This window comes from Anolis sagrei, chromosome 3 (assembly GCF_037176765.1).
Source record: "Anolis sagrei isolate rAnoSag1 chromosome 3, rAnoSag1.mat, whole genome shotgun sequence".
NCBI classification, from domain to species: Eukaryota; Metazoa; Chordata; class Lepidosauria; order Squamata; family Dactyloidae; genus Anolis; species Anolis sagrei.
In genome coordinates, this window is record NC_090023.1 from 106,243,148 (window position 1) to 106,268,784 (window position 25,637).

A 25,637-nucleotide genomic window follows, 5' to 3' on the forward strand; every position below is an offset into this window, starting at 1 on the left:
TGGCTGTCTGCAAGGACGTTGCCCAGGGGATGCCCAGATGTTCTGATGTTTTACCATCCTTATAGGAAGCTTCGCTCATATGTCCTCACATGGGGAGCTGGAGCTGACAGAGCTCATCCACCCTCCCTGGATTTGAATCTCCTACCTGTCAGTTTTTAGTCCTGCTGGCACAAGGGTTTAACCTATTGCGCCGCCTGGGGCACCCTATAAGCCAGTGTTTCTCAACCTGTGGTCCCCAGATGGTTTGGTCTCCAACTCCCAGAAATTTGAACAGCTAATATACTGACTGGGATTTCTGGGAGGTGCAGGCCAAAACATCTGGAGACCCACAGGTTGAGAATCACTGCTAAGCCAATTTGCAGCACTGACATCCTAGTCACAACAGTTCTTTCCGATGTTGCTGAGAAAGAGAGAGAGAGAGTGAGTTGTGTGGAAAGTGTCTACAATGCAGTTGTTTCTGTATGATTTACTTCAAATGTTATTGATAAAGACATACAAAACTATCTGGAGAGCTGCCATAACTCTGCAGTAGGTCAAACACATAGCACATATTTTTCTGCAGCATACTGTAAGTCTTCTGCATCATAAAAGACAAGAAGAGAGCACTTTGACAAACAGCCTCACAACTGCAGCAATTCCATTCAGACTTCTTTACTATGAAAATATAAAGCTGTTAATAAGTTTATTTAGTGTGGCCAGAACATTTCTCACTAATGCAAATACATCAGGGAGACACTGTTTTTGTAGGAGTCTTGCACCACTGTAATTAAATTAGGTCACTAAGAGTGAATGGTAGAAAAGTGTCAATTACTACTGTAAACAACAATACAGGTTTAGCAGTAAGGAAAATGTAAGCAGTAAGGTATTATATTCAGCTTAAGTACATGACTAACAGCTTCATATAAATCCAAGGGAGTACCTTTAAGAGGATTGGGTTCAGTGGCACATATTAAAACTTCACTCAATATTGGTTACGAAAGCAAGTGTCAAAAGTTTGGCATTACTTTTCTTAGACTTTTATATAAATATATCAATAAGTTTTATAGACCTTTACATCAATAGGTCAAAGGCATGCTCCACCACAAATATCATAGAATTTTCACTTACTGAAATCTGTAAGTTTCAATATTTTATTAAAATAGCATATTCATCCACTGGTAACCAATAATACACCATTTTGCCCCAGAGTCTGCACAACACAGTAGTGATTTAAAATAGCATTTATCCATGAGAGTCAGTGGAAATATTTTCAAATTCAAGTGTGCAACTATAACTAAACACCTGAAAAACAAACAGATTTCAAAAGAATACATAAAGCTCTCATACAGAGTTTTTATAATCCTATAATACTAAATGCCAGTGTTTGTCACCTTGACAATACTGCAAACTTTTTTTTACCTTTATGCATAGTATCTCTCACTTATAGTACCCACTTTTATAAATAAATTGGCATTTCCCATCTTATCTGCAGCTTCACAAAGAAACCAGTAAATAAAACTGTCAAGGACAGTCACAACAAAATGATCTCACAGCAAGATATAAAACTTGAAGATACTAAAAAAGATGCTCCTATTTTACATAAAAAGACAGATTTAAAAAGTGCAAGGCAAAGGTTGCAGTTTTCTTATTTAGGCACATCCACTTCTTTAAAGCAAGCTTCAGAGTGAAATTCCAGTTTTCGCTTCTTCATGATACCTGTTTCTGAAGTCTTTTCCAAAAAAAGGACAATATTACATCTTCTCAAATGCAAGGTAAGGAGAGTTATTTCTTGTCCAAATGTTTTTAGTTATGTCTGGTTCTTCCTTTTTTTATCCTGGCGGGTTTTGGTTTGGGAATATATTGATTATTTGCTTGATATTCAAGTTCTTTCCGAAAGTAATGGATTGCTTTATTTAAGCCTTCTTCCAAAGGAACCTGTTTACAACGGGAGACAACAAAACCAAATAAGCTTTATCATTACTTTTCAAAAAAGTCGAGGTATAGAAATGGTTTTGGTGTTATCCACTTTTTTTCACAGGTGTTATAACAAAAATCACAGAACAGGTTATAGTCCATTTTTTTCAAAATATTGAGACGAATATCCTTTTCCCCTTCACTCAGAGGTGATTCTGTGAAAATCTAAAGGCGCTGTGGGTTATCCTACCAAAAATGTACAGTTACATTAGGGAAAAGGTCCAAAGTGGAAAAAAATTACATACTTTGCTTTGATTCTGTCCCGTTTGTTTTTAAACCCTATAAGCTTTAGGAACATTATGACTTTTACCAGAGCTTGGAACTTCACTTTTGAAAAACAATGATCTTTTGTAATGTGGAAAATATAATGATATGACTGTTTCCACACTTGTATCAGTCCTTTCATTTTTTATATTATTTATTTATTATTTATTTACGCTATTTCTGTCCCGCCCATATCAGCCCTAAGGCGACTCAGGGCGGCGTACAAAGTCGGCACAATTCAATGCCACATATAAATAAATATATTGATAAAAAGCAGAAAAAAGAAACATTACAATATATTTAAAACCATAAAAACAGTGAACAATAAAATTTTAAAAAAACCTGTCTTCTTGTTCAAATCCCCATCATCTTAACCGTTCCTGGGTCATTTTCCGATTCAAGTTTGTCTGGCTTTGCTGAGGTTCCGAATGCTTGCTCAAAGAGCCAAGCTTTCACTCTTTTTTGAAAGGTCAGGAGGGAGGGGGCCGATCTAATATCCCTAGGCAGGGAGTTCCACAGCTGAGGGGCCACCATAGAGAAGGCCCTGTTTCTCATCCCCACCAGATATGCTTGTGAAGCAGGCGGGATAGAGAGCAGGGCCTCCGACGACGATCTCAAGTTCCTGGTGGGTTCATAGAAAGAGATGCGTTCAGATAGATAAGCTGGGCCAGAACCGTTTAGGGCTTTATAGGTTAAAGCCAGCACTTTGAATTGTGCTCGGTAGCAAACTGGCAGCCAGTGGAGCTGACGCAGCAGCGGAGTTGTATGCTCCCTGAGCGCCGCTCCCGTTAGCAACCTGGCTGCTGCACGCTGGACCATTTGGAGCTTCCGAGCCATTTTCACTAATTTTGCCCTTGAAAACCTAGACCTGATTTTATCAATTTTTAAAAAATCTTGCTACTCTACTCACTGTTACCATTATATAAGGTAAAGAAAAAGGTTTCCCCTTGACATTAAGTCTCGTCATGTCCGACTCTGGGGGGTGGTGTTCATCTTCATCTCTAAGCAGAAGAGTTGGCGTTGTCTGCAGACTCCTCCAAGGTCATGTGGCTGGCATGACTGCATGGAGTGCTGTTACCATCCCACCAAAGCAGTACCTATTGATCTACTCACATTTGCATGTTTTTGAACTGCTAGGTTAGTAGAAGCTGGGGCTAACAGCAGGAGCTCACCCTGCTCCCTGGATTCGAACCACTGACCTTTTGGCCAGCACATTCAGCAGCTCAGCGGTTTAATCTGTTGCACCACCAGAGGCTCCAAATCATGAAGTATGAAACATTAAATTAAGAAAACTCACAAGGTTTCTGAGGTTCAAGAGGACACTGGTTTTGGGATAGGAGTTCAGCAGCTTAGCGGTTTAACCTGCTGTACCACCGGGGGCGAATTGTATAAGCAACACTATTTTACTCTTTTATTTATGCCTCACCTTCTCTGCTCGCTGCCCCAAAGTTAGCTTTCAAGGTGGCTTGGAAAATCTTTTTTTAAAGCATGCATTGCTCATGCCTTTACTGCAGCATCACTCCTGCCAGCCCCACTCCCATGCAGGGAGCAAAAACCTTGAATTCAGTCCAGTGGGGATTGGAGCCCGCCACTCTTCCCCATCTCTTTTTCTTCTCTATTTCATTTCTTTCTCTCTACTTTTTAAAATAAAAGCCCTGTGCATTGCACTTGGGGGTTTTGTAAACATATCAGTGCTCTCTGGGAAGTTTCCCAGAAACGCTAATGACATTTCCCTCCAAGATTACCCAGAGCTATAGTGCAATCGTGGTCAAATATACAACTCTGGAGTACTTCTTGCCAATAAATCTCAATGCTCTAGGAGGCATCATGTAATTAGCATTTCTGAGGCTTCCCAGAAAGTGCTATTAGCCTTACAAAGATGGAGTGTAATCTGGAGTATATGTAAAAAAATGGAAGGGAGTTTGGGAGGAAGGGAGACTTTAGGGGAAAATATAAGGGCAGTTTTAGAATGGGCTGAAGTATGGATATATGAGGAAGAGGTGTTACCTGGCAAGGGAAACAGCCTCACTTTCATTCCTCCCTAAAGTACAAATAATGCTGTTGCCTGGTGCGTAGTACTTCCCAGGCTTCTTAAATTGGAATTAGCCCCCTACTCTATCTCATAATGTGTTTGTGTTGTTTGGACCAAATCCATCAGAACACATTTTACAGGAATCAGAAAATACCCAGTGAGAATATGCATTCTTTTGCTATAAAATGCAATTTTCCAAGCCTTGCACCAAAGTGATTTGATCCATTTTGAAAGTTTCAACCTGTACACCACATTTTAGTTAACAATGTGCTGCCATTTTAGCTCATTTCTCTTTTTTAAAAAATTATTTGGTACCTTTTGTAAACAAACCACATTTGGAAAAATGACATACACTCAATTCTATTCACCTTGAATTTCCACTCAACAAAACTATACTGAACTTACGCTCCCTGCATGGGAGTGGGGCTGGCAGGAGTGATGCTGCAGTAAAGGCATGAGCAATGAGCAAAAAAGGAAACAGCAAATAGTAACACAACCTGGTGAAAGCCTATGGACTATGCTACTACTACTACTACTACAAAAAAAAAAGATATTGCAAGGCAAGGTCTAGCAATTTCAAAAGGTTCTCAACAATGGCCTAATCTATATAAATAAAAATGTAATGTTTGTTTGTGGGATTAACATAACTCAAAAACCACTGGACAGATTGAGATCAAATTTGGACACAATACACCTATCAGGCCAACAAGTAAGCATCACACATAAAAACACTGAAAAACACAGCAGAAGAGGCTTAAAAAGCAAAAAAACCCAAAACAAAACAAAAAAAAACCTTAAAATGCATTACAACACATGCACAAAAACACATATATACACATATACACAAACATACACACACACACACACACACAAAACACATATACACAGACTGGGCCACAGCAACGTGTGGCAGGGGAAGGCTAGTCTATATAAATAAAAATGTAATGCTAGTTTATGGGATGAACGTAACTCAAAAACCACTGGATGAATTGACACCAAATTTGGGCACAATACACCTATCAGGCGAATGAATAACCATCACTCATAAAACACTGAAAAACACAGCAGAAGGGACTCAAAAAGCCATAAAGGAAAAAGATGCTACAGAGTATGCACAAAAATGACTCTTCCAGCAAAAAAAACCAAAACAAAAAAAAACCCACCACCACCAACCGCCCCCCCCCTTCCCCCCCCACACACAATAGCATATCTACACTCTCTTCTGGACTAGAGCTCCCAGCATCCTCTAGACCAGGCCCTTTAGGAGAGGAGGATGATCTAAATGCACTGCTTCAAAGATGCAAGCTTTCTTCTCCTTGGATTTCTTTGAGAGCATCCCAATCCCTACATATTTTCAATTTCCTATTCCTGGACTGCAACTCCCAGAAATCCTCCAGACAGATAGATTAGATAGAGTTAGATAGGTAGATAGATAAATCGATCAAGAGGACTGCTGGGAGTTGCAGTTCAAGAATAGGTAGAGAAGGAAGAATGGGGAGAAAGATGGAGGGAAAGAAAAGGGGGAAGGAAGGGAAGGGAAGGGAAGAGAAAGAGAAGGGAGGGAGGGAGGCAGGCAGGCGAGGAGGAAAGGAGAGAAAGAGGGAGGGGAGGGAAGGTAGGCCACAGCAATGCGTGGCGGGTATAGTTAGTCAATAATAAACATGTTTGAGTAAGAAGAAACATAAAAACTAAGGTGCACCTCTTCCCTTCAGTTCTTTTGTGAAATTGCTTGCGTCTTTAATGAGTCCCTGCTGACCTATATTGAGTACTAGCTTGGGGACCCGGCGCTGCCCGGGTTATTAGAGAAAGTGGGTAATGGCGGTTCTGTATGCCAAGTTTGGTCTTTATTGGTCTTTGGATAACGGCTGCATTATTTTCAGGAAGTGAGTGAAGGTACTTGAAGTCCCATCATCCATGGGCCATCCTCCTACAAACAGCAGCAGGATATAGAGTGGGTCATGGGGGCTCTGTGTGCCAAGTTTGGTCTTTATCAGTCATTAGATGAGGGTAGTAGTGGTGTCAGTAAGTGAGTGAAGGTACTGCAAGTCCCATCATCCAAAGTCCATCCCCTTTCAAACTGCAGCAGGATGTAGAGTGGATCATGGGGGCTCTATGTGCCAAGTGTGGTCTTGATTGGTCATTAGAAGAGGGTTGCAGCAATCTTTGGAAGGGAGTGGAGGTACTTGAAGTCCCATCATCCATGGTCTGTCCTCCTCCAAACTGCAGCAGGATGTAGAGTGGGTCATTGGAGCTCCATGTGGCAAGTTTAGTCTTGATGAGTCATTGGCGAGGGTCTCAGTGGTCTCAGGAAGTGAGCAAAGGTACTGCAAGTCCCATCATCCATCTCCAAATTTTTCCAAACAACACCAGGACGTAAAGTGGGTCATGAGAGGTCTATGTGCCAAGTTTGGTCTTGATCCGTCATTGGATGAGGTTTGCAGAGGTCTCAGAATGTGAGTGAAGGTACTGGAAGTTCCATCATCCATGGTCCACCCTTCTCCAAAACTGCAGCAGGATGTAGAGTGGGTCATGGGGGCTCTGTGTGCCAACGTTGGTCTTGATTGGTCATTAGATGAGTTTTGCAGCAGTCTTGGGTAGTGGAGGTACTTGAAGTCCCATCATCCATGGTCTGTCGTCCTCCAAACTGCTCCAGGATGTAGAGTGGGTCATTGAAGCTCCATGTGCCAAGTTTAGTCTTGATGAGTCATTGGCGAGGGTCTCAGTGGTCTCAGGAAGTGACTGCAAGTCCCATCATCCATTGTCAAATTCTTCCAAACTGCACCAGGATGTAGAGTGAGTTATGCAGGGTCTCTGTGTAAATTGTGATCCTGATCCATCATCGTTGGCAGTTGTAATGGTGTTAGGAAGGGAGTGCACGTATTGCAAGTCCCATCGTCCATGGTGCATCCTCCTTCAAACTGCACCTGGATGTAGAGTGTGTCATGGAGACTCAGTGTGCCAACTTTGGTATTTATTGGTAATTGGATGAGGGTTCAGTGGTCTGAAGAATTGAGCAATGGTACTGCAAGTCCCATAATCCACGGTCCATCCCCGGCCAAACCACACCAGGACGTAAAGTGGGTCATGAGTGGTCTATGTGTGAAGTTTGGCCCTGATCAGTCATTGGATAAGGTTAACAGCAGTCTCAGAATGTGAGTGGTGGTACTGCAAGTCCCATCATCCATGGTTCATCCTCCTCCAAACTGCATTAGGATGTAGAGTGGGTGATGGGGGCTCTGTGTGCCTATTTCGGTCTGTATTGGGAGTGTTCTGACCCAGCCCCCTTTGGCCTTTCCTTTCCTCTCTTTGTCATCTCGGAATGTTGGATTTGAGGCTGGCCAATCAGAGACCATATGCAAATTTCCTTCTGTCATGCCCCGTTTCTGCCATGAACCCTCTTCTCCACCAGGGGCTCCTATTGAAGCTGGCCAATCAGAGACCATATGCAAATAGCACCACAGCGGCAGCCAATCAGAACGCTGGCACATACACCGCCCTCCACAATTTCTCTGTCCGATACAAACACTCTTCTTTATTATATACTAGCTTGGGGACCCGGCGTTGCCCGGGTTATTAGAGAAAGGAATTGTATATCAAGGTTGGTCTTTATCAGTTATTTATATGGCTCGCAGTGGTCTCAGGGTGTTAGTGAAGGCACTGTGAGTCCCATCGTCTGTGGTCCATCGTCCTCCAAACTGCACCAGGATGGAGAGAGGGTCATGGGGGCTCTGTGTGCTAAGTTTGGTCTTGATCAGTCATTGGATGAGGGTCACAGCAGTCTCAGAAAGTGAGTTAAGGTACTGCAAGTCCCATCATCCATAGTATCCCTCTACATCACCAGAATGTTGAGTTGGCCATGGGGGCTCTCTGTGCCAAGTTTGGTCTTTATTGGTATTTGGATGAATGTCACTGTGGTTTCAGGAAGTGAGTGAAGGTACTGCAAGTCCCATCATCCATTGTCCGTCCTCCTCCAAACAGCACCAGGATGTAGAGCCTCTCATGGGGGCTCTGTGTGCCAAGTTTGGTCTTGATTGGTCATTAGATGAGGGTTCCACCAGTCTTGGGAAGGGAGTGGAGGTACTTGAAATCCCATCATCCATAGTCTGTTCTCCCCCAAACCTCACCAGAATGTTGAATTGGCCATGGGGGTTCTGTGTGCCAAGTTTGGTCTTCATCAGTCATTGGATGAGGGTCTCAGTAGTTTCACTAAGTGAGTGAAGGAACTGCAAGTCCCATCGTCCATGGTGCATCATCCTCCAAACCACACCAGGATGTAGAGTGCATCATGGAGACCCGGTGTGCCAAGTTTGGTCCTTATCGGAAATTGGCTGATGGTTGCAGTGGTCTCAGGAATTGAGCGAAGAGACTGCAAGTCCCATAATCCATGCTCGATCCACAGTCAAACCACACCATGGTGTAAAGTGGGTCATGAGAGGTCTATGTGCCAAATTTGGTGTTGTTCAGTCATTGTTGAGGGTCGCAGCAGTCTCGGAAAGCAAGTAGAGGTACTTCAAGTCCCATCATCCATGGTATGCCCTACTCCAAACCGCAGTAGGATGTAGAGTGGGTCATGGGGGCTCTGTGTGCCAAGTTTGGTTTTGTTTGGACATTAGATGAGGGTTGCAGCGGTCTTGGGAAGAGAGTGGAGGTACTTGAAGTCCTATCATCCATGGTCTGTCCTCCTCGAAAGTACACCAGGATGTAGAGTGGGTCATGGGGACTCTGTGTGCCAAGTTTGGTCTTCATCAGTCATTGGCAAGGGTCTCAGTGGTCTCAGGAAGTGAGTGAAGTGACTGCAAGTCCCATCATCCATTGTCAAATTCTTCCAAACCGCACCAGGATGTAGAGTGGGTTATGTGGGCTCTCTGTGTAAATTGTGGTCGTGATCCATCATTGTTGGCAGTTATAATGGTTTTAGGAAGGGAGTGCAGGTATTGCAAGTCCCATCGTCCATGGTGCATCTTCCTCCAAGCCGCACCAGAATGTAGAGTGGGTCATGGAGACTCAGTGTGCCAAGTTTGGCCTTTATCGGTAATTGGATGAGGGTTGCTGTGGTCTCAAGAATTGAGCAAAGGTACTGCAAGTCCCATAATCCATGGTTCATCCCTGGCCAAACCACACCAGGACGTAAAGTGGGTCATGAGAGGTCTATGTGCCAAATTTGGTCCTGATCAGTCATTGGATGAGGTTAACAGCGGTCTCAGAATGTGAGTGATGGTACTGCAAGTCCCATCATCCATGGTTCATCCTCCTCCAAACTGCAGTAGGATGTCGAGTGGGTCATGGGGGCTTTGTGTGCCAAGTGTGGTCTGTATTGGTAATTTTCTGACTCAGCCCCCTCTGGCCTTTTCCTTTCCTCTCTTAGTTATCTCGGAATCTTGGAATTGAGGCTGGCCAATCAGAGACCATATGCAAATTTCCTTCTCATGTCCCTGTTTCTGCCATGAACTCTTTTCTCCACCAGGGGCTCCTCTTGAAGTTGGCCAATCAGAGACCATATGCAAATAGCACCACTGCGGCAGCCAATCCGAATGTTGGAACTTTCAGGCTGGCCAATCAGAACGCTGCCACATATCCCTTCCGCCCTTCCGCCCTCCGCCCTTCCTCTGTCCGATACAAACACTCTTCTTTATTATATATACAGATATAGATAGATTGTATTAAGAATGAATAACAGAAAAACAGTTATTTTCTGTTAGCAGCAACAATATTGATTTAAAAAACTATTCCCACTACTATGAAAAAGGAAGGCACACAAACACAGATATAATTTCTTTAGATTCGTCCTGGGTAGAACTGAGGATTATTCAGTGGCTAGCCATGTTACATCTTGAAAATACTTAGATACAGCACTGTTACATCAGTAGTACATACCACAGGTTCCCATCCAAGTAGTAACTTGGCTTTCTTGATGTCAGGCTTCCTTTTCTGAGGGTCATCTTGAGCTTCTGACAGAAACTGGATTTCACTTCCGCTGCCTGTAAATCAAAGAAAACATTACAAAACAAACCGACATGTTACACACTTCTACAAGTTGTTGATTGTGTGCAGGTGCTTATATTTATTTCAGCCTTAACAGATCTAAATAGATAATTTCACCTAAAACTCACATATATTTCACAGTAAGGGACTTACCAAAGGTTTCACAACCTTTCTAAATAAAATACAGATTGGGTTTTTCTTATCGGACATTTCTTTAAAAAATTGGAACACCTGTATTTGTACACACATACATAATGGAGCCCAAGTCTAAACATGAAATCAATGTATGTTTTATATACAAATATATGTAAAATCAATTATATACACAATATTTTAAATAGTTTGGGGCATGGAACGAAGTTTGTGTTCAGTGAACCACCAGAAAGCAAAGGTGTCATTATTTCAGATACCCATGTGAACATTTTGGATTACTTGGGATATCTGGATAAGTGATGGTCGCCTTTTCTGGAACTTCTGATACAACACACATATCTGGTATAGATTTAATATGGCCCATTAAAGTATACCACACTATTCTCTGGGAATATAAGCTTCTCTCACACACAGCAGAACTCTTATGTTTATTTGTATTGTAGCACAAACAGTACATCCCGTTTTCTCTAATTATTAGCCTTAGGCCACAGTTGGCAACTATTTTAATCTATTGAATATGTGATCCAAATACATCGAAGTTGGTATATATCATACTCACCAACAAGTTTTTTAATTAGCTGGGCAAATTCTAGAATAGAATGCTCTTCCGGGTTCCCCTAAGAAGCCAACAAATAATAGGAAAATTATGTTTTTAAAAGCTCATGCTGCAGTAGGCTTAATTACTGAGATAATAAAAGAAAATTGGATTCAAATTTCTGTGATATAAATGAATGGTGGGTTTCCTTCCTTCTCCTTCCTTCCTTCCATTAGCACCATGTAAAAATATGCTACTGAAATTTAGAAAAACTGAAACAGAATGGCTTGTAAACTCAGGCATGTGAGTGCAAGTACCTATTGCTATAAAATCAACATTCTTAGAACAAAACTTCTGCTAGTAAACATTATATCAAGAGCTACAGTTCGGAACCCCCAAGTAATCTGTAAAAACACACAAGTCAATAACTTAAAAGATTTAAAAAAAAAATAATTGATTGCAGAATAATTGGAGCCGAAGCCTCTTTTGATGGGAACACTGTGCACTGCTTTACAAAATGTCCACAATACATTGAAACAGTAGATCAGTTATTACATTTTCTCTGCAAGGGCTTCAAGCACAAAGAGAACATGGCATTATATGCAGAGGAAGCACATGGGAAAATTTACAATGCATATTTCCTCCTCCTATAATGCCCAAAAGCAATAGAGAAAAAAATAGAAAAGGCAGTCATTGATACAGTTCTTAGAACTACACATTATCAACCCTCACTCACAACCCAGTAATGATTTCAACTGATTTGGGATGTTTATTTGTCCATCTACTAGTTCACTTGATACCTGTGTAGAGCCTGCATCAAGGAGAAAACCAGAAGAAAACCATATGCTTACCAAATTAACAGGACTGCTAACATTGCTGTTCATTAAGGCCACCAGCCCATTCACAAGGTCACTGCAAAAGAGACAACACAGCTCTAATAGGGTGGTTTATTCATAAGTGTGCTCTCTGTCCCTCTAAAATACTAGCATGTAAGTATAGTTCTTTACAGTGGGTTGCGGTAGGTGAACCTTAAAAGTTAAGCAAACTATTGCTCTATATTTGGAAGATGGCAGATTAGGCTAACACATCTCTGCATTAACTGTTTTCACACAGACTTTTCTCTGTACCAACTACTCTATTAGATAGAGTATGTTTCATCAGAAAGAAAATGGTGTGGGTAGGTTCCCTAATGCCACTGAATCATGGGCACCATGCTTTAGGAGCCGTAATCAGAAAAAGAGTTGGGTTTGTAGCCATGGTGGGATCACACACATTCTATTAGTATCTAAACTCAGAAATATATTTGGCATTTACTAATCTAGATGAAGGATTTAAGTAAACACCTGCTCTTAGGAAAGAGAAAAAAAGCACACCGACACTTGAATAATTTCTGCACACGAAATGTCGGTGGTCAGCATGGCATGTGTACTTGATATGGTTGTGGGATGGAAGGTATATCATACCTATATTCCAGCCTGTTGTTTAAAAAAACACACCCTTGAAAAGATAGGAAAGTCATATACTCCCCCTGCAAATTCCAAATCAATCTATGGCTTCCATCTGTGCACAATACACAGAATAATCAGATGGGGAGGCAGTTTTGAGAACAATAGCAAAATGACAATAGCAATATAAATACCACTGTGTCTATTGTGAGTTTTGCAGATTTAAAACTTCCACAACCGCTAAAATCACAGATTTGACAAAGGCAATTGCACATTCATCCTGTAAACACAAGATGGCAGCAATGTATTAAGAACAACAGGAAACTGCAAGGTTTCCATCATTTTTAACTCTAGAAGTGGTTTCCAAAAAGGTTGTGCTGGGTTTTAGAATGTCAGGTAACCCAATCACTACTGTAGCATTTATTTTCTGCACTGTAGAAATACAATAGGAGATTGCTACTCTTTCACATTTATTTTGTAGCAGTGGACAACTAAACAATCTTTTAAAAAAACCCAAAAACTACATGCTAGGAGCCTCACGAAATTACCTGCTTCCAATGACTATAACTGGAAATGATTTACTTGCAGTGATATCCATGTATACAAACAGCATGATACAGGAATGCATTCATAAAGCTGTCTTTCTGTGCACCAGCCAAATGCATGCATTATGTAACCACAGATTCCCTTTCTTGCTGTGTGCATTCAATCATTTCCAAATTATGGCGACCCTATCACAGGGCTTTCTGGACTGAGAGAATGTGACTCACCTAAGGTCCCCAAGTAGGCTTCCATGGCCAAGCAGAGAATAAATTCCCTGATCTCCAGTATATCTAGTGCTCAATCCACTATACCACCCTGGCTCCTTTCCACTGCCAGAATGACAATACGGTGCTCAATAGAGCAATGGTCTGACTCTTTATGAGCAGCTTCCTAAATTCAGCCAGTCCAAAATGTTTATCTGAAGGGCTTGTTTTCAGGACAAGGAGTTCACCGCTTTACTATTACTCTCAACAGCTACTTTTCCTAACTTTAGACTCCTAAGACTACTCCTTTAATTGCCGAGAGCAAAAACACCTAAGCAGAAGGAACAGAATGCTGGAAGTAGTAAAATATTGCTTTTACTTTTTGACTCTGTACTCCTGCATGGCAAGAGGTTGGACTGGATGGCCCTTGTGGTCTCTTCCAATTCTATGATTCTCTGAAAAGAAGAGTTGTGAAATGGACCCAACAGATAGGCCTATCTAATACGCAGGTCAATTACACAAAGGATTCTTAATCATGAAATCAAATCAAGACTGTTTATTATTATTATTATTATTATTATTATTATTATTATTATTATTATTATTTGCATACTGTTTTAATCAAATGAAAGAAACCACTGGCATGCATCGGTCCCCATAAAAAATAAAAGCAAAGCAGTGGTTGGAAGTGGTGGAGACAAACAGCAGCAAAACTGTACATTCCAATACCAAAACCAGTTTTTTTAAAGTTCAAATCTTAAGGCAGAAAGAGTGGAATGCAAACCAGAAGGTAGAACCTACGGAATCCTTAACAAACTGCTTGGCAAAGTTCAGAGGCCTGTTTCTAACAACACGCTGATTTAACCAAAGTGCAAAGGCTATGTGACAGAAGAAAGACTCCACACATATCTTATTCCCTTTTGTGGGAAACACAATCATGAATCTAAATGCTTATGCAAACATAACTCCTCACACAAACACAGTTTTTGCATGAGTCAGCCTTGAAAGCCCCGCTGGAACAAACTTTTGAGTAGGAGGGACACACTTTATTTGGCTGCTAGCCTTTGGAGAACAGCTGCACAACAGGCTCTCTCTAAGACACAACAGTAGCTTCAGCAGAGACCTCACTATGGATCCCCTTGAGTAATGTTATTTCCCTTACTCAGATCTCCTAAAGGTGGGAAAGTGCAAGGAAAAGGTTTTATCTTGAAATATGGAGGGTTAATATTTGTCATAATTTTATGTACTGTCTTACCACTTCCACACACTAGGGATCTGCAATCCTCCCAAGTTTATAATATTGATTTAAAGAACTCAGTATTAAATAATGCAGAGGAAATACCATCAAACAGAAAACTAGTGAAAAGTGATGACATATTGCATATATAAAGTGACTTCATATATTAAGTTACGGAGCCCTCAATGGCACAATGGATTAAACCCTTGTGTCGGCAGGACTGCTGACCAAAAGGTAGGCAGTTTGAATCTGGGGAAAAGGGTGAGGTCCCATCTATCAGCTTCAGCTTCCCATGTGGGGACATGAGAGAAGCCTCCCACAGGATGGTAAAACATCCGGGTGTCCCCTGGGCAATGTCCTTGCAGACTGCCAATTCTCTCACACCAGAAGTGACTTGCTGTTTCTCAAGTCACTCCTGACACAAAAAAAAAATATATTAAGTTAAGGCTAAGTTTTGGGTCAAAATTGCACTATGTAACAAAATCTGAATTTTTTTTTTCTGTTCCCAGTCTGAAAGTGATATTTCCTGTTTAATTGTGTGGTACATACTTTGAAAGTAGTTGTTATACTCCAGAAACTTCATTTTTTGACTAAGTTTATATTGAAATCTTCATTGAAAAACTATAGCAAATGCACTGCAGAATGTCCCGCAAAAACACTGTTTTTGCAGTTTATGAAATGACAATTAGGAAATGACATTCATAATCCAAACAAAAATCATGTTACATAGTGTTATGGATTTTGATATGATCCACATTCAAGGGTCATATCAAAAGACAAGGGTCATTCCACAGAAAGGGAAAAGTGACAGCTGTCCCTGGCCACCACTGCCACCACTTCCTTACCCAAGAATTCAGAAAGGCTAGATGTAGTCCTACAGTGCAGAGAGGGTTGGTGCTTCTTTTAGTTTTTTGACACTTTCCACCCTACCAAAAGTGGTTCCTTTTAAAATAATAATTAAGGTACAGTAGTTCTACTGATTGTGGATAAGCTGAACCAGGTTTTTTGGGGTGAATTTTGGTCTAAAATTTCTAGGTATATACATGAGTATATACAGTACCAATGTCACTGAGCGGCTTATGTTAAAAACAAACCATTCCATCCATCTCAACATTTCACATTTATTCTATTGTGTTTTTTTTTCTATATTGCACAAAAAGAACATACCTGACATACTGGAATGCTCTAGTTTGTGTGCCAGGCCCATAGACCTACGGGAGAAAAAATATTATTGACAATTAGACATACTGTAGTATATCGATAACACTGGTCAACACCCATTTTGGTGCCTAAAATGTTAGCCTTATTTTGGAGCATAGCTGACCTGCTTATTCCAAAAATGGCACCCGTTTTTCCCTATCAGCTCTAGTTTTTGAGATACAGAACATATGCTATGTACCAGTCTTCATCTGGACACCCACTGAAAACGATGATAACCATATCTAAGAAACTACAATTGGTGTGGTCTATTCAGTGCAATTTTCTGAATCAGGGCCCCAAATAATCCCAGGAACAGGATAAAAACCAAAACATTGAGATTTTATTTTTTGGTGTGCTGTGTAAAAGGTTAATTATTTTATAGTATCTATGTAACTCAGGAGAGGGCAGACTCTGGGGATAAGATGAGGCCACAATGGCTCACTGTATCCCATCAAACTGGGATTTCTTTTTGAGTGGGCCTCTTCTTTGAAACAAGACATGTGTTTAGCATGCACACTGCTTTCAAATGAAAAGTCTAGGTTGTTGCTGCCCTGTCAAAATGTAGCTGAAAGGAAGCAAATTCAGTGGCAGGAGGGGCTGTGAGAAACAGACAAGGGATGCGGCCTCAATATGCTGCCATGACCAAGTGGATGCCTTTTAGAGCAGATATTAAAAGCAAGATTCATCCCAATTTACCAAACACATGGCCAGATGCCAAGGAAATTTAGGTCACATATCTCAAGCACAGTGTAATATTTATGACAAGGAGCTCATTATGGCATGGATTGCTTTTCCCAGTTTCTGCCTAGACACCAAACAACTCCATTCACAGGATCTCTGCACCAACTTGTTTCAGAAAAGAAGCCAGCATTCTTTGTGCATTTTTTATACAACAAAGATTCAAAATGTTTCATTCCAGTTTTTGTCAAATTAACTGGATTGTTGTATTCCAAGTAGAAAAGGAAATGTGTTGAAAATCATCCCCTAGTGTCTTTCCTGACAAGAACTGGAGGAAGAAGTGAAGAACTGTACTTTCATTCATTTCCTAACTCAATTCTAGAGACTGTGGAAGGCAGAATTTGTATAGTCCTACTGATACACAAGTGATGCACTATGGGAAAAAAATATTCTCCACTATGACTCTCACAAAATTTTGTCTGTAGAATGGCTACAGTATATCTAAATATATTTATCTGAAAAGTCTCCAGGAAAATGGTTGATTTGTATTTTGCAACACACCACAATTCTGCTATCTAATATAAGACTTGATACTAAGTAAAAACTCCAACTTTTTCACTTTTAAAAACATAATAACTGGCATCTCATTGGTGAATTATGATAGTATAAGCCAAGAATTTATTGCTTTTTCGGTGGTTGTTGAAGTAAAAATTAAGTTCTTGCAATGACTAAAATCCCCCTTCTCCTCCACTGCCATTTCCAATTTGCCAGAAAGAGTAGACACTTCCAGCTACCGTATAAAGTGCCACTGAATGTAACAAGCCCCTCAATTTTGAAGGTGCGCATTACAAAAAAGGATCTGCTGTGAAATGTGCCACGCCTCACACAGTTCCCAACTGGCCTCATTCAAACCGAGGTTTCAAAGGCCTCGTGAATGAGTCCAATTGGGAGGTGACCACTCTCTCACTCACTCTTCTCTGGTGCCGCCTTGCAACCGTTGCCTCCTTCTCTTCCATAGCAGTCTCCCCGCCTCCACTTCCTCGCCCTGACCTAGCAGCTTGAGATCTCAGCTGACAGGTAAGGGGAAGCTGTACTCCTGTCAGGCCGAGCTTTTGGGGTGTTAGGTCAAGGCGAGGAGGTGGAGCTGGGTGAGGTGGACGCTGAGTGAGTAACCAACCCAATGGAAGAGGAGGAGGCAAGAATGGCAGCAGCTGCAAGCTGCCTGCGTCCCTTAGGGTGGTGGTCGCAAAGAGTAAACAAGAAAGCAGATGTATATGCACAATTCTAACACACCATCAAATCCAATGCACACCTCATTTTTGCAATGTAATTCAGCCAAAACTAGACTTGAGTAAATATGGTATTTTCCTTTAACTGCATATGCTTCAAGAGATATCTTGAGGACCCCTGAAGGGTCACTGTGTGTCTCTATTGGAAAACAACTCTGATACATTCAGACTAATGCAGACTTTCAGCACATAGACAATAGGAATGAGAACAAGCAGAATTTACAGATAGTCAAATGGCACCAGAAACAGCCCAACCCAAGATGCTGCCCAACAATATCAGGTGAAGTTGAGATTTAACTTCCATGAATACGCTTGTCACTTCTTGTAATAAATGGGCAATTGAAGTGTGAATATTAGCCACTGATAAACTTGATAGATAATCTGCTATATTTCTCAGTTCCAGCTGGATAACAACTTTCAATACAAACTGCTCCAGGATTTGATTAAAAAGTATCGCTTTGATTACTCAACAAGGAACATACATGCATGGGCGAACCTGCCATGCACAGAAAAAATGTTTCTCCTATTCTGAAATTCTATTCTATTCTAACTTCTGTTAACATGTCAAATGAGTTATATGATCTCACACAAAGGTATTTCAATATGAAATGTATGATGTTGGTAAGCAACAGAGCAGTCAACATGAGTTCTGGAAAAAGAGGTATTTCAGTACATCCACTAAGACAGCAGTTCTATGGAATAAGCTCTGTTGAACATTGTGGGCTTATCAGTTAGTAAATATGCATTGCCCGGTCAGGATAAATAAGGACTAAAATAGAACCATTAGCCAGCATACTGATTAGGTTATTTATCTCAGGACCATTTTATCAGAAGGCTTTGATTTTCCACAGCACTTTAACATGTTTTATCCAGAGCATTCCAAGCTCAGACCTCAAGCTAAAAAACATGCTCGATTCCACAAGGAGCACTTATTAATGCACACCTTTTCTGAATATCTAATGAAGAGTAATGAAATTCAAAGGACATGATCCTAAATACATACAGTTAAGGGTTCCCCCTGAAGAGCCTGCAGGATGAAGTTACTGACAACTCTGCCATCGTTCATGTGCATTCGAGGGCCAAAAGTGTTGAATATTCTTGCAACTCTTACTTCTACACCTTCCTGAAAGCATAAGAAAGTGCCTTTTTAAAAACAAAAACATTAAAGGAGATCACAGTGCTTTGCCTGGCTAAAGGAGGAAAAGTATTGAATTCAACCTACTGTGGTCCTTGGCTTCTTGGGAAGCCTGTGTGACTCCCTGGACTGACATTTTATTCAGTAACTTATTGATCTGTTCTTATATCTCTCTCCGCCCCCCAATCCTCAATACTATTCCCTCGTTTAATGTAAGTATATTAGTTTCAGAATATTTTGTAACAAATAACCTTGACTTGAATCCCTGGATTGCCTTTGAATGTTCTTCCTCCAACAGTTAATTAAAATCAATTATTTAAATTACCAAACATGGTCCCTACACTGTTTTAATACCAACAGTTACACAGGTTGTTCGGGGGAGGAGCATAATTTGCTCCCAAAATCTACCATAAATGACTTTCCTTGGATTAGACCAATGAAACTTACTTCTGCCTTTACCTGGGGTCTGTATAGTGTGTTTGGTTGTTTATATTGTGTTTAGAACTATGGCAGAATGAGTCTTACATCAAATTCATCTAGGTCTACTTTAGGTAAGACCAACAGTGATTTCTGCTATTGGTCAATCCTTTGAAACAGTCAGAAGAATGTTTCAAATACATAATTTGAGAAGGCTGAAATCTATTTATCTATCCAAATTAGACTCAGAAATTCTCAAGAACTTTGATTCAACTTAGGAAGCTTCTGCTTTAGCTTTCTGCTTATAAGATGCTGTTCTCCCCAGAGCTATTTTCTGAACCCACTTGAGTCATATTATGTAACTGTTAGAGCTCTGCATCTGTATTATGAATATTTATTGCACTATTTTATCACATTCGGAATATTCATCAACACTGTTCAAATGCTGATGCCAATACCTGCTTCATGTAGGCATAGCACATTGTTTCAGCAACTCTTTTTCCTTCATCATAACATGCTCTAGGCCCTATAGGGTTCACATGACCCCAGTAATCTTCATTTTGTGGGTGAACTTCAGGATCTTAAGAAAAAGAAAGAAAAATATTTTGAGTTTTTCTCAAGGAATACATAGAAAGAATGTACTCCAAACAGGCTACAACATATCAAAATTTACATAAATATTTTACCAGTTTTATTTTTGTCTCAACAGCAGCAGTTTCATGGAAGCAAAACTTACTCCCCCCCCCCCCCCAAAAAAAAGACTGATCTGCTTTAAGTGTCACTTTGTCACCATAAAGTCCCCCACTGCCACAGCATTTCCTCTGATCTCTTCACTCTTTGAATGAATCCAAACCATGAAAGATCGCTTATGGCAGAATTCCAAAACACTGCTCCTCCAAATGTTTTGGACTTCAGCACCCAAAATCTCTAACCATTTGCTAAAGTGTCTGAGGCTGTTGGGAGCTGAAGTCCACAATGTCTGTGAGATGTGGTTATCATGATCCTACATAGCCAAGGCTGGCTAGTCACTGACTTCACACAATCACACTCAACACAAAGATCAGGTAAAGAGGAAGAAAAAAACATCTGACACCTACAGATTTTAAAATAAAATAGGTTCACAGTTCATCTTGGCAGTAGCTAATAACTAATTTTTCATTTAAAATGTTTCATACTCCCTCCTTGGTTAAATTGCAATATAGCAGAAATTGCCACTTTTTAGCCACTCCTAGGTTTACTTTTTCATGGAAATCAATCTGTATGTATTAAAGTAACATTTAAAGTATCATGATGTACACATTCCACGTGTGTAAAGTATTCAGCAATGATGTAAAAAAAAAAACAAACACCCCAATGAATGTCTGTCTACTGCATACATTCATGGACGTTTGTGTTTTTATGGGCGGAAGGAACATTTCTAACTATTGTTGATGTAGCAAGATTCACAGAATACAATACAGGAAGATACATCTGCCAAAACTAAAACCTAGCCACGCTTTTCTTAAAAGAACACTTACGTACTAATGAGACCTCTCTGTTTAACAAAGGGATCACAGCTCATAACATCTCCAACAAGTTCATGGCTTACCTCCGTACACTTCAGATGTGGACGCAAGTAAGAGTCGTGCTCCAACACGTTTTGCTAATCCTTAAAAAAAAGAAATACTTCATTTTAGAGCAAAACAAGGGAACAGAGGTGCACATACAATCCCTTTAAAATGTTTTTGCATTTCTTAGAGCCTTTTGGAATCCCACAAATGATCTGCTGTTTTTCTGTCATTTTAAAGAGAATTCTAGGAGTGGTGGGTTTGGGGGGGGGTAGTCTCACAAAGCCTATAAGTGCATCTGAAACTTCTTCTGCTATTTACAAGCAACTTTCATAAATATGTGTTGTTTCCTATCAGATTCATGGCTGGCATGAACTGAATGGACTTGGACCAACTGCAATAGGTGATTTGGGAACTGCACCAAATTGAAATTTCAGCATGGCATGGCACATTCGTTTAGGTTAACTAAGTTCTAAATATATCCGCTTGGTAATATCCTCATTGCAGCCATCATGACAGCTGGAGTTGATGGAATATACCAATATTATCCAAATCACCTATCACAAATGGTCAAACATCCAGGATTACAGATGTGGAGAAAATACATATTGTATGACTGCTGCTAAAATTGGTGGCTTTCATATTTAAGAGTTTAGGCTTTAATTCCAGGTTGTAACAGAAGACCTTCCAGATATTCCAAGGATAAGAAACAGATACAACTGTGAATGCCGATGATTTAGAATTACGGCACTGGGAGATATCTCTACATGTTCATCAAAATATCATCATTTGATTTCACTGGACATTAAAATTCAACAATGAATTTCGGTTTTTACTTACCCAACATGTTCAGTGTCCCAATTGTGTTTGTCTTTAATGTCTTAATGGGATTATACATGTAATTTGGAGGGGATGCTGGGGAGGCTAGATGGTAAATCTGGTCCACTAGAAAAAAGAAGGGGACAAGAAAGAGAGAACAAGATTAATCCTACATGATATGAAAAGGTTCTAGGAATTATTGTCAGTTCAGTTGAAATAACTGTGACAAACAGTAATTTCAACAAACAGGGATAGGGACACTTTCGTATCTGAAATGTAGTTTGGACTTGAATTAGCAAAATTCCCCAGAATATCAGTGGGAGATGAACCTCCAAAACAATCTTCTTCTGAGATTATGACTTTCTGATTATTAGAATACAACTCCCAGAATGCAGAAATAACTGGATGGAGAATTCTGGATGGAGAATGCTGGGGAAAGTGGAAGGTAAAAGGAAGAGGGGCCGACAAAGGGCAAGATGGATGGATGGCATCCTTGAAGTGACTGGACTGACCTTGAAGGAGCTGGGGGTGGTGACGGCCGACAGGGAGCTCTGGCGTGGGCTGGTCCATGAGGTCACGAAGAGTCAGAGACGACTGAACGAATGAACAACAACAATATCTACAGTAACAAATCAAAGTGTGGAGTGAAGCAATCGGTGGGTCCTCAAATCTGACCATAAATTGCACAAGGTCAAAGGCCTGTCTAAAAAGCCATATTTTTAAACTAGCCCAAAAGGCTTGAAGAGTGGGGGCTAACCTAATCTCTCTAGGGAGGGTATTCCAGAGCGGGGGGCCACCACCAAGAAGGCCCCCTCTCTCTCCTAAGGCATAAGCAGTGCAAAGAAAAATCAAATCGTTTTCAATCCCATCTCACTTACGTAAGATTTCTGATTGTATTTCCCCTCCAAAAAACAAATGGCTACACAAAACCTTCCTAGTATTTATCCATTCATTTTAGACTTTTAAAAAGTTGGTTGGCTAAATATTCATGGAGCCTAAAGGACACGTCAAAGCAACATGATAGAAAAACTATTTGTCTCAAGTCTGGCAAACTAGGTCCAAGGGTGCACTTTACAGATGAGTGATTTCTGCATTGTTTCCTTCTTCTACAGACACAGTAGACACTTTCATCTGTGAACTATCTTCCTGTTAAGGGAGTCACACTGAAACTGCCTCTCATTATCCTCCATAAAAAGAAACAGTACAGTTCACAGTAAATCATGCACTAAAAACAGGCTGTCAATTTAATAATGTCCCACTGGTATTATTTAACCAAGAGCTCTTGATTGTATAAGCGAGGTGCTGCAGGCTATGTGCAAATCCTTGCTGTGAAGCAACACCCCCACAGACGAGCAAATGTCAGTGGAATCTATTAAGTTACACTTGGGGTTATTAAATTTATTAACTCTGGTCTATAAAACACTGAAAGCATGGTAGGCTGGCTTGACTACTGTACTAGTCTTCTGGATGTTAAAGGAGTTGAATGCATTCCTCCCTTTCTCAGCATGCTTGAATATCTTTTTGGGATGCAAGATCAACAGCCACAAACTCTGAAACATTTCACTAAACTAAATTGTACAGAGAAAGAACAATACTATGTTCTAACTTCTCAGGATGCAAATCTTTCCCCTTCCTGCCCAATTCTGAATTCTGTTCTATTTGATTTGTCATCCATCCACTCCATTGGGCTTCATGCAAATTTGCCATCTGCCAAAATATATGATCTTGTGTTTTTCTTTTCCATTTCTGGCCAAACAGCTTAACAATTGGTTCATCCTATCAAGTACGAGGTCTGCCCAAGAGCTGCTTGTGGTTTTTTGGCATCCAATTCTGAATACGTGCCACAACACTGGATTTAAACTTGGGAAAAGATTCAATTACTTTTGAATTCAAATGAATGCAGTCCTAAATTGGAAGATTTCTAAGCCTGTTGTTGTCAGAGCACAGTCCAGAATCTTTCCCACTAGTACCATATCTTTCTACATCTGCCTGTTTTCTCTTATGATTGTGGGACTTTCTTGTGGTACAGATATTAGTTTGATAGGCCAAGGAAGGTGAGAATCATGCCCCCCCGCCCATATGATGTTGGATTGATTCTCCCAGCACTCTCCACCATTGGCCACACTAGCTAGGATGGCTGGTATATCACCGGGAGGGCTAAATGCAGTCTGATAACATCTGGAGGGCTACGTTATCCCAATCTTTAATAAAATACTTTAGAGAATTGTGGATTGACAGCCACACAGAGCTCACTGTTTGTGGTAAGACAAGAAAACAGCTCATCAGCATTCATGTAGAGAGAACTCAGCCCGTGTATCTCACGCTACTCACCTTCAATGTAAAGGGGCTCTACGACATCATGATTTATCAGTTCAAAGTTCTCATGGCCAATCCAGTGCTCCACGTTTCTTTTCCTGCCCGTAAAGAAGTTGTCCACAACTGTAACTTCATGGCCATCCATCATTAGTTTGTCAGTAAGATGAGAACCCACAAACCCTGCTCCTCCAGTTATCTGTATTAGGACAGTTTGCATATAAATTTTTCTTCTCTTTTAAAGAAAAACACCAGACACAAAAAGTCCACAAACATGAAATGAATGAAAACAGCAGCTTGCAGAATTTTGTTTACATCTTGACAGAGGAAAGGGGAGGGGAAAGAAGGGGAAAATAATGCCATTTTTTGTACGGAAATGAAATAAGTTCCAGAGATGTATTAAATTCATTTCACAATTTGCTTCACATAACCGCAGTCTTTAATAGTGGAAGGTCAAAAGGAAATTCTGCATATCTCTCTTCTGTCAGATAAAACAGCCTGCCCAAATGAGGATTCTCTCATCTGTGTTGACCAGAATTAAAACTAGGAAGAGTCCTACACAGGGCTTGCATCAAGACAAATAATGCATCACCTTGTTGATAAAGGTGTCTGACTTGCTCCCATGTGGAAAAAGATAATCTTTACTTATATTTTCTTTAAAGTAAAAGTATTTTTCATCATCTTCCTAACATGCTAGGCACAGGAGTCTTCCTATGCATATGTCTCTCTTTCACAGAAATTATTGTTACTTCCACATTGAAATGAAAGAGTTGAGGAAAGACTGAATAACATGTATCTATATTCTGTACACACACCATGACAAATTCCAAGATAATATGGATTACATTGTACTCTTGCTAATTCACAATTTGCTTGGATATGGTAATGAAACAGACATACATTCTGAGTCATGCTCTTTTACCTTAGCCTCTAGCAATAAGCGAGGTCATTTACTTTGTGTTTACCAGGCCCTATGGTCGCTTTTGCTTAGAAAGCCTCACTTCACACAACATACCAAAAAGGCTGTAGAAAATCACTGAACATGGCTGAACTCTTGAAGAAAACAAATGGGCTTCAGTCTTATGCAGCAGCTTGCTATGGGTCAATTATATAACTGCTGAATTCAGTATGCAACTCAAGCAATTTAAATAGCAACTGTGGGATTACAAATGATTACTAATGCCTTGAATAATTAACAGTGGAAGGCTTCCTTATAGTTGCTGAAAGGGGTAAAAACTTTGACAATACACTAACAGGGCAATTTATTTGGTAATTGGTATGTTCACACTAATAATGCATACTTAGTAACAGTGTAGGGAAAGGCATTTGCTCTCCAGATGGAACAAGGAAAGGGAAGGATAAGGCTTTACTTTGCCTTGCTTTTGACAGATCACACATCTTTAAACTTACATTTCACTTTCCTTTACATCTCACTAATTAATTCAGGCGTCTGACAAAGCAATCAGTATTAAATTTGCATGTGAGAGATTATGCACATCCAGTCATCTAATAAGGACTGGGAAAATGTACTTCGTCCATTTGGATAATCTTAAGAAAGTTAGGTGTTACATATCTCCAACTGACTAGGTGTAGGTTCTTGTGGGTTTTTTCGGGCTATAGAGCCATGTTCTAGAGGCATTTCTCCTGACGTTTCGCCTGCATCTATGGCAAGCATCCTCAGAGGTAGTGAGGTGTATTTCAAGCACTGCTATCTTTGCTGCTACTTTAGATTAGGAATAACCTTCCTCATACAGGGAAGTTGTTGGACTGCAACTCTCATCATTCTTCACCACTGGGTAAGCTGCAAAGGACTAATAGGGGTTCTTGCCCAGGAACACCTGATGAGCCACAAGTCACCCATCCTTTCTCCAAGGTCCCTGAGAACTCTGTTC

At 40.4% G+C, this 25,637-nt stretch overlaps 1 protein-coding gene across 2 annotated transcripts in view; it reads right to left on the minus strand.

Moving 5' to 3' along the window:
* Positions 1–1,116: 1,116 nt before the first annotated feature.
* UXS1 (UDP-glucuronate decarboxylase 1) overlaps positions 1,117–25,637 on the minus strand; it is a 53,583-nt gene continuing 29,062 nt past the window's right edge. For both annotated transcript variants that reach the window (XM_060769707.2, XM_060769708.2), the window contains exons 6-15: positions 23,764–23,944; positions 21,454–21,558; positions 20,655–20,714; positions 19,525–19,646; positions 18,518–18,637; positions 15,515–15,558; positions 11,771–11,831; positions 10,944–11,001; positions 10,124–10,227; positions 1,117–1,914 (exon numbers count right to left, since the gene is read on the minus strand). In XM_060769707.2, coding sequence (XP_060625690.1) covers positions 1,783–1,914; positions 10,124–10,227; positions 10,944–11,001; positions 11,771–11,831; positions 15,515–15,558; positions 18,518–18,637; positions 19,525–19,646; positions 20,655–20,714; positions 21,454–21,558; positions 23,764–23,944 — 987 coding nt within the window. In that variant the 3' untranslated portion in view covers positions 1,117–1,782. The remainder of the gene's footprint in view (positions 1,915–10,123; positions 10,228–10,943; positions 11,002–11,770; positions 11,832–15,514; positions 15,559–18,517; positions 18,638–19,524; positions 19,647–20,654; positions 20,715–21,453; positions 21,559–23,763; positions 23,945–25,637) is intronic.